The sequence below is a fragment of the Channa argus genome, chromosome 3, assembly GCF_033026475.1.
Source record: "Channa argus isolate prfri chromosome 3, Channa argus male v1.0, whole genome shotgun sequence".
Lineage (NCBI taxonomy): Eukaryota > Metazoa > Chordata > Actinopteri > Anabantiformes > Channidae > Channa > Channa argus.
The window spans coordinates 20,686,271-20,694,349 of NC_090199.1; the positions used below are offsets into that span (position 1 = coordinate 20,686,271).

Genomic DNA, 8,079 nt, shown 5'->3' on the forward strand with positions numbered 1-8,079 from the left:
GCGGGATTGCATGGATGATACCATTGTGCGAAAACAGGCTTGTAGCAAAAAACTTATCTTTTCTTATTAGTAGTAGTGATATTAATTACGCAAAATTTAATCATTTCAAAATAATTACCATTTCAGTACAGTATCTGGAGCCACTGCTTTCTGTGATTTTGTATGTAAAAACACGTTTGACTCATTTGCTATTTCATTACTTCCCTGTTTGTCCAGTTGGTACCGTCTAGCTGTCTGTCTTCTAGGCGCCAAAGAAATAAAAGAGTTGACGCTGCGGTTCACTCTCTAACCGAGAGCTAGTTACCAGGTGCATAGCCACGAAACGTGGTCGACGTTTAGAGGAAGAAGAGGATCATAGGTTAGTTTGATGTTAATTACGATGGTTCATCATGTCTTTATGAAATTCGATATTACTTTGTTTCTATTGTTTTTTTTAACTGTATTTTTTATTTCCAAAATATAATGCTGTAGGGAAATGTTTTGACATTGTACTAGTCTGTTAAGGACACCTTTAATTTCTTTCTCGCACATGCATTACTAAAGCAATGAATAAAAGTATTTATATGCAAATCTGCTCATAAAGGTAAAGTCAAAGTTGCTGCAGGTGTCACTGTTGTCTACTCTGTTTTATTTAGGCCTGTTCTGTCAGAATATGAAATATGGAATATGGAGAGCCATAGACGAAAAGCCACATAGTCAGATATAGATATAGACAGATGGATAGATATCAGTTTTTATTGTAGTAGTTATTGATTTTTTTGTTTCTGTCTTGGTTGTGGAAACGAATATGTTATTACATTATCTGGAACACATTGCTATCCCACTTACCTTCTCAGGTCCAGACATACCAACAATTTTTCCATAATTAACGACACCAACTTTAAGTTTGTGGTGAAAACATTTATTAAACACATTGACATCCACATTATTGAAAAAACAAAAACAAATAAAATTTCAAATAAATTAGCTTAAAATACCTGACTGTGTAGGCAAATAAATCACAATATCAACCTAAGGCATGTATATTGCAGTTTATCGCTGTGTTGTTTCATCTCTGCAATTTATAAGACAGGAAAACAGTAGCCTAGATGACATAGGTGTCAAAATCCTATTACATGAATGCTAATATGTTACCGCTTCTCTTCACGCTTGCTGATCTCCCATCTTATCTACTTTGCTGGTTTCAACACCAGGCACATAGAAAGCATTATTTTTTTATTTTTTTATTTTTCAAGTAAGACTACAAGCAGTCACAGTTCAGTTTAAGGCAGTGCAGTTATTGGGCTCAGTTTTAACTGGTGGTGGACCGTGGACTGCAGGCAAGAGGTAGGGAGGGTGAATACAGATGGCTCAAAGTTTTTGGTGTTAAAGGTGGTAGCAAAGTCATTGGCAAAAAATGAGGCAGATTCGGGGGCACAGGGTGTCGCCGGTTCAGGTGTGGCAGTGTGAGCTGGGGCCATGGAGAGGACCTCTGACTCATACTGCAGAAGCTGACCCATAAAACTGAAGTTGGGTGAGATGACTGCCCGGCGCTGCTTGATGATGTCAAAGGCTGCATCCAGCCGCAGTTGCTGAGTCCTCATTATATAGGCCATGCAGATGGTAGGCGAGCGTGAGATGCCTGCTTCACAGTGGACAAGGACCTTCCCCCCTGATTGCTTCACGTGATCTGGAAGAAAAAGAAGAAGCCAACAAGCCAATGTAAATGACAGGGTATAATGGAGGCACAATTTTTTTCCATGATCATCATCAAAATGTTTAAAATTATTTATCATTATTTATTTGTTTTTATTGCATGGTTGTGTTCAGGTTTTATTCATTATTTTGTTTGTGAATTTCAAATTGGAATTGTTAAAGTCAAATTATGCCATGACAAGGTTACAATGAATCAACAGGGAATTTAAACAATAAAAAAATGGAAAAACCAATTGTAACTGTGTAATTAATATTTACTCCTCGATCCCATTCACTAACTAATTAATGTAAGCCTTTTTCTGTACATCCTATTTAGTTTCCTCTCTCTCTGTCTCTCTCTTACACACACACATACATGCAGCAACCGGAACATGCAGGAACATCAATCCTGTCAACAATACAGAAATGTGCACACATCCTTTACCCTACCAGTCTGAGTTGTGCACACAGGCAATTTTGAGGCTTGTCTGAGTCATGGAACACAGCTGTGCATTAGACTTTCTACTACTGCTCTGAGGGTGTTGTGTGCTGCTGCAGAGTTCATTCTAGAGCAGAGATGTGTGTTCAAATTTAGAGCTGCTGCACCGATACACACTTATCTGTTTTAATACCTACAAAAAAGTACTTTTTTCACTTCTATAAGTGTTGCTTATGACACATCTTAGGATTTAGCATATTCTATCGTGACCAACTATGTGTAATTTTTTCTGTCTGTCTCGTAAATTTGATAAGCCTACAGACACTTTGCTCCAAAAAGCCACTGTAGACACCTACACAATTCTATCTGTCACTTTCTCTCACTTCCGAGTGTCCCAGAGAGCCACTGGATGAGAACAACTGTGATTTCTGACTACTCTGATCCTTGTTAAACTACACGAATGAATCACTAACCTCCCATCTGAAGTGGAGGATGCAACTAGAGGGAAAAGGGGTGGTAAAAGGAATGACAGCAGCAGCAGTGGGTTCTCAAGTGATGCTTTATTGGATGAATATGTTATGACATGTTCAAAAATCTGTTTTCATCCTGGGGTGTCAATAATATTTATTATGTCCTCCCCAATTGTACATCATCAGGTCAGAGGGTGACTGATGACTGATTTTCTTGTAAGGGCCAGAGGAAGCTCAGTGAGGATTTGTGTATACTACTTTTCTAATCACTTGGCATGATTGATGAATTTTGGTAGCCCCCCTGAATGTAGGCTAAACCTGGCCCTGGAATAATTTCCTGTCTTATGCAATAGACGGGCTTATTGAACGACACCCTAAATGTAGGCTGCATCTCCAAACAATGCACAATACCAACAATAGCAGCCAACAAATGCTGGTCAGCCAAGCTGCTTGTGGGTGAGCTTTGTCCTTGGTTAAACCTGACTATAAATAACTACCAGCACATTGTGTATATCATTTGCTGCTGCTGCCGCTATTATCCAGCACCTCTCTCCTCTCCCACACACTTGTTCTTCCTCTGAAACACATTCACTGCTCCAGTGCTCTTAGGTCCACCTGTAAATAACTAGTAACTGTGCTTTCTCACTGTGTGTCAATCAGCTGGCTTTTATCCTCCACCTAACCAACATGCCTGTTAGTGTGTGTATGTGTGTGTGTGAAGGAAAAAAGAAAGTCCTGAACATCCTCCACCCCACCATTTCTAAACACGGACAACTCACTCTCTGGACACACCCATCAGAGATTAGGCCTGGGAGGCGGTGGTGGCATAAGAGCGTCTTTTCAATTTAAGATGGGGAGAGAAATGGAGGGAGGGATGTCGAAAGGGGACGGGGGAAGTGAGCAAATCCTGAATCAAAGTAGGCTGGGTATGTTAGTGGGGGATTGGAGGCAGGCAATCAAGCTAAACTGATTACGACTGGGTTTCTTATAGCCTTCTATTTGAGATTGGCAGCGAGAAGAAAATAAACACACCTATGTATAGGTGTCTCTAACTCAGCTCAAATATATTTAAGACTACTTTAGGTGATGTCGCAGTGTAAATATATCGACACTGGAGTTGATGTAGAAAAAGATTCTATTTTGGCGGTGTAGTGTCCGTTTGCCTTTCAAGCTGGTTTAAGCGACTGTACATAAAATCTTAAACCCAAATCTTAAATGCACACTAAGGAAAAAGGTGTTTCATTCAGTCATTTCAACTCACCAATAAACTCTATGGCCTCCTGGAAGTGTGAGCTGATGTCAGCCATGTGGCTGTCCTCTACTGGGATCCACTTGTAGTCATAGCGACCCCTAGCCGGTTGCAGGTCCCTCCTTGAGACATTAAGCAAGGCTGTGATGTGAAGGTCACTGAGATAGTCCTGTCTGGAGGCATGGTAGGCACTACCGAGGTAGAGGAAAGGCAGGATCTCTACAGGTTTACCCTGAGAGGGAAAGGAATGAGAAAACAAAGACATTAGGCAAGTAGATAAGAACTAGAATCTACAACACCCAGAGTGAAATTGTGAAATAACACACAATACGAGAACATCAGACACAATACAGGGTTCTGTGTGGCGTGAAGCAGCCACAAATGCTTTTTATTTGGGCAGCAGAGAAGATAGAAGAAAGGTCACAGATAAAAGAGTGTTTTTCTATATTTGGCGTCCCAATGTCAGGGCATCAGTGAGTGGTCCCTACCCTTTTTGAGCCAAGTTTGAGATGGCTGGGGAGCAGTGAATGTCAGAGAATACCATATGTATGTTAAGAATATGTTTTGATGGGCTGGTGCCAATTACTGTACATCTCTCTGATGTCAGAAAGATTTGCATGTGGTTTCTTTCTTTTAGACTAGAGATCATGTGCCCTGTTGCTGTGTGAGAGAAACAGTGGGAAGTAAAGGGTGTTTCCATACCTGATCATAATCTGGTTTGTGGTGAGAAAGCTTCTCGCTGTGGCTGCTGACTCTTTTCTCGGTTTCAGTTCCGCTCTGGTCGATGGTTTTCACCTCAGTGCACAGTTCAGGGTATTGAGAGTGGAAGTTCTCGTATCCTCCTGAACAAAAGGGGAGAAACCATAAAAAAACACATCGTGATGAATAAGTAAGTAGGTCACCTCTACCCCCTGACACACACGTTCACAACTTGTGAATTGCCAGCGTTTATGAAACAGTCTTAGCAGGATTATGACATTTCTAACCTCATTATGAGCGCGTAATTAATTACAAGAGTCGGCAGTGGAAGGACCGGTAATCCTTTTAGGCCAACATCCTGACGACGAAGAGGTGACAGTCGGAAATGGATGTGTATCAACACATTATCAAAACCTGAAGGGATTAGGGGAATTCGTTTGACAAACTTTAAATTGTATTAATGAAAGTCTTTGCTCCACCAATTTGCCTGCGTTTTTGCCGCACTGACTCACCCGTTGACGCACATAGCAGGACATTTATTTTCCCAAGAAGTGCGGGAAAAATAGACGCTTCTCTTAACACGGGCGACAAATATGGTGCTATTATGTTGCATATTTAAAAATGTAAAATAAAACATAAAACACATGAGCTAGTCCCCCCAAATTTTCTCTACAATACATCTGAAATGAAAGTGAAGGGTTATTTATTCACAGCCCAAATATGTAATGACAAATAAGTTCATGAAGGTAAAATGAGTAAAATTAAAACATATATAAATATTTACATCAGTACAGTAATCTATAGTGTAGCCTGGGCTGGTTTAAATTGCGGAACGCCAGTTGCTCAGCTGCTGCTGTGGCTCCCCGTCAGCGGTTTGCGCCCCAGCTCACTCTATAGACACATGCCCAAGTGTCCTCGGGCAAGACACCGAACCTCGAAACTGTCCAACCCCACCGCTGAGGTTGCGCAAGACAGTGCGCATCTGAGTGCCTGTCCCAAGCTCAGGAAGGGTTGAGTCAGGACGGTCTTCGTAAAAACCGGTGCCAAATCAATGTGCGGACCAAAGATCCGCTGTGGTTATCCCGGCGATACTGGATAAACCGAAAAATGGCTACTTTCGGAGAAGCTTGTGTCTTAAGTCAATGTGATAACACCACATAAAGACATACTGAAATTTGGTGCTAAAGTGGCCGACAAATCTTGGACAATTACGATTCTTTCTCTGGATTAAAACAGTTTGATTTCCCAGCACTCTCACCTTTCAGGAAACAGATGTTTGCTCCGCTCGCTAGATGTGAGAGGGTGTTTATTACTATTTGTGCAACACTGTCCTTTTTCAGTTTTTGCCAGTGGGACGTCCGGTCATCCAGAGCGACGACCGCCGATATGCTCCCTTCCCGAAGGCGAAACAGGGCTTTCTCATCCGGGATGACAAACTGCAGAGGCACCGGTCCTCCACGGGACCTTCGGACCACCACTGAGTTGAGATTGACATTAACAGAGCCTTTGATGTTGGAGTTAGTGAATGACAAATACGGTCGACAGTCCACAATAAGGCAGCTTCCACATTCCTTCCTGATGATTTTCCTCAGACGCCGGCAGTCAATGCTGGAGATTTTCATTTTGACGTCTAGGAGATGTTATTATTGCGTAAAGAATTAAACTGGATTGCTCATAAACGGCGGATACGGGCGAGAGTGGTGCCCCGTGCGCGTCTGTGCCTACATTTCCTCCAAGGGGATTCCGGCCGATCAGTTTTATGTGAATGGGACCTCCGGCGCGTGATGTCACGAACCATATATGGACACCGGCGAGGTGTGATTGCAGCAAAGAAAACCCGCCCACAACTATGACGGCACTGTGACTCCTCCTCCGGTCGGGCTAAATGAAAAAAAAAATACATCTGCTGTGCGCTTGATTCAACTATTACTCAGTGTGTCTTCTGCCCGCACCCACACATTTTATTTTCAGGTTCCACTTCGTTTACATACACTAATGAAAGGGAATAAAACCAGAAGAGCATGACCAAAACTCTAATATTCGTATAAATACCCGCACTGACCTACTAAAAGGGTGCCCATGGAAGAAGGCTGTCAAGAATCCAGGCCACAGTTACACATCCTACTTCTACAGTCTACAGTAACGGAGCTTATATGATATGATTGTGGTGTTTAACACATGCAGTTCACAGATGCTTTTTTTTATCTAGTTTGATTGAGCTTGCGATCAGTCAGGAGAGATGGGATAAGATGTGAGAAGCCTGCAGAGGTTTAGACAAGAAGCCTGGAAGCTGTAATTGCTGTCAAAAGCACTACATTCTACTGAATTAGTATTGCTCCTTTTTCTTAAATGACAGATTTTAGGTTTAGATTTTATTACATTTTGCAAACGTTTCTAGAAATATGTTTTTGCGTTATTAAAGGTTATTGAGAGTTGATCTGCAGGAAAACCTGAGATTTTTCATTTAAAATTAAATTCAAACAGTTAAATGTACAAAATGTGAAAGTATCTGAATGTGCTAGCAGGCTGTGGTGTAGGAGGAACAGTGGGTTATACACTAATGCCAGGGTTGGCACTTTGATTCCCAGCTCTTTTTATCCACATTTCAGTGGATTAAAGTGTCCTTACCTTAAGGCTGCTCCTGTGTGTTCTCTTTCAGTAGACTAAGTAATTTCCAAAGTTGCTGAAGGGCTGCAACAAACAATACATTTTCATCACTGAATAATCTAATTCTTTTCTTCATTTTTATTTTCAGAAGACGTGGTAAGAATTTCCCACACACAAAGAAACACATGCTGTAACACACAGAGTTCTCATAACATTTCCGAGGAACATTTACACTTTTTGATATAAAAGTACTGTAAATAGCCACATATGTTGAAACTCTAAACTGAACAATGGATACGTGAATCCCCAAGGGCTGTTTTTAAAGTGATTTATGAATATTCAGTGTCATGGGGAATTTTCAGGAGATGTCCATAGCCAGATCACACTGAGACAAATGCAAGCTCTAACTTCCGCTCAGTCCCTTGTATAGCCCAGTGGACCTGCCTTATATCCCCGAGTAATGAATTTACAGGTTTAAACGTCATACTGCCTTCACTCACATGACATGCAACCGATCTCTGCTGGCCTGCATTTGTGTTTGGATTAAAATATGGAACCATATGTATATGGGAAATACACGTGAGACCATTTTGCAGTCACAGTGTGTCATGTTTGCAGCTAAGAACACTACAGAATAGGGCAAGAGTAGAGTCACAGCCAAGTGTTTGCTCATTGATTTCATCCAGTCTTCAACAAAAAGCTCACAAAAACGGAATGATTCTCATCTGTCTGGCCAGAATCATATTTTTAGTTTAAGAATATTTTTTTCAATTACCTCACTGATGGGCTTTGTAACTTATTAATAGAAACTAGATTAGAAGTTGCTATAAACTGTGGTGAGGAGCAGTGGTGTGAAAATGGTGAGCTATTACTGATTTGTCTGCAGATTGTTTATCTGCAGTGTCAGGTCATTCAATTTTTTTTTTCAGAAAGTGTATACT

At 41.2% G+C, this 8,079-nt stretch overlaps 1 protein-coding gene across 1 annotated transcript; it reads right to left on the reverse strand.

The window, feature by feature from the left end:
- Positions 1–879: 879 nt before the first annotated feature.
- dusp5 (dual specificity phosphatase 5) lies at positions 880–6,274 on the reverse strand. Its single transcript, XM_067497742.1, has 4 exons — positions 5,790–6,274; positions 4,535–4,674; positions 3,845–4,064; positions 880–1,669 (listed from the first exon to the last, which is right to left on the reverse strand). Exons 1-4 carry the CDS (start codon positions 6,151–6,153, stop codon positions 1,263–1,265), a joined length of 1,131 nt encoding a protein of 376 aa, XP_067353843.1. The 5' UTR covers positions 6,154–6,274; the 3' UTR covers positions 880–1,262.
- Between the last annotated feature and the right edge of the window lie 1,805 nt (positions 6,275–8,079).

Bases quoted from the DNA above. Each gene is read 5' to 3' on its own strand.
- dusp5 (XM_067497742.1), bottom strand. From the start codon at position 6,153: ATGAAAATCTCCAGCATTGACTGCCGGCGTCTGAGGAAAATCATCAGG. The intron at 4,675-5,789 runs GTGAGAGTGCTG...CCTTTTGTTCAG, and splicing joins AAACATCTGTTTCCTGAAAG to GAGGATACGAGAACTTCCAC. The intron at 4,065-4,534 runs GTATGGAAACAC...TTTCCCTCTCAG, and splicing joins ACAAACCAGATTATGATCAG to GGTAAACCTGTAGAGATCCT.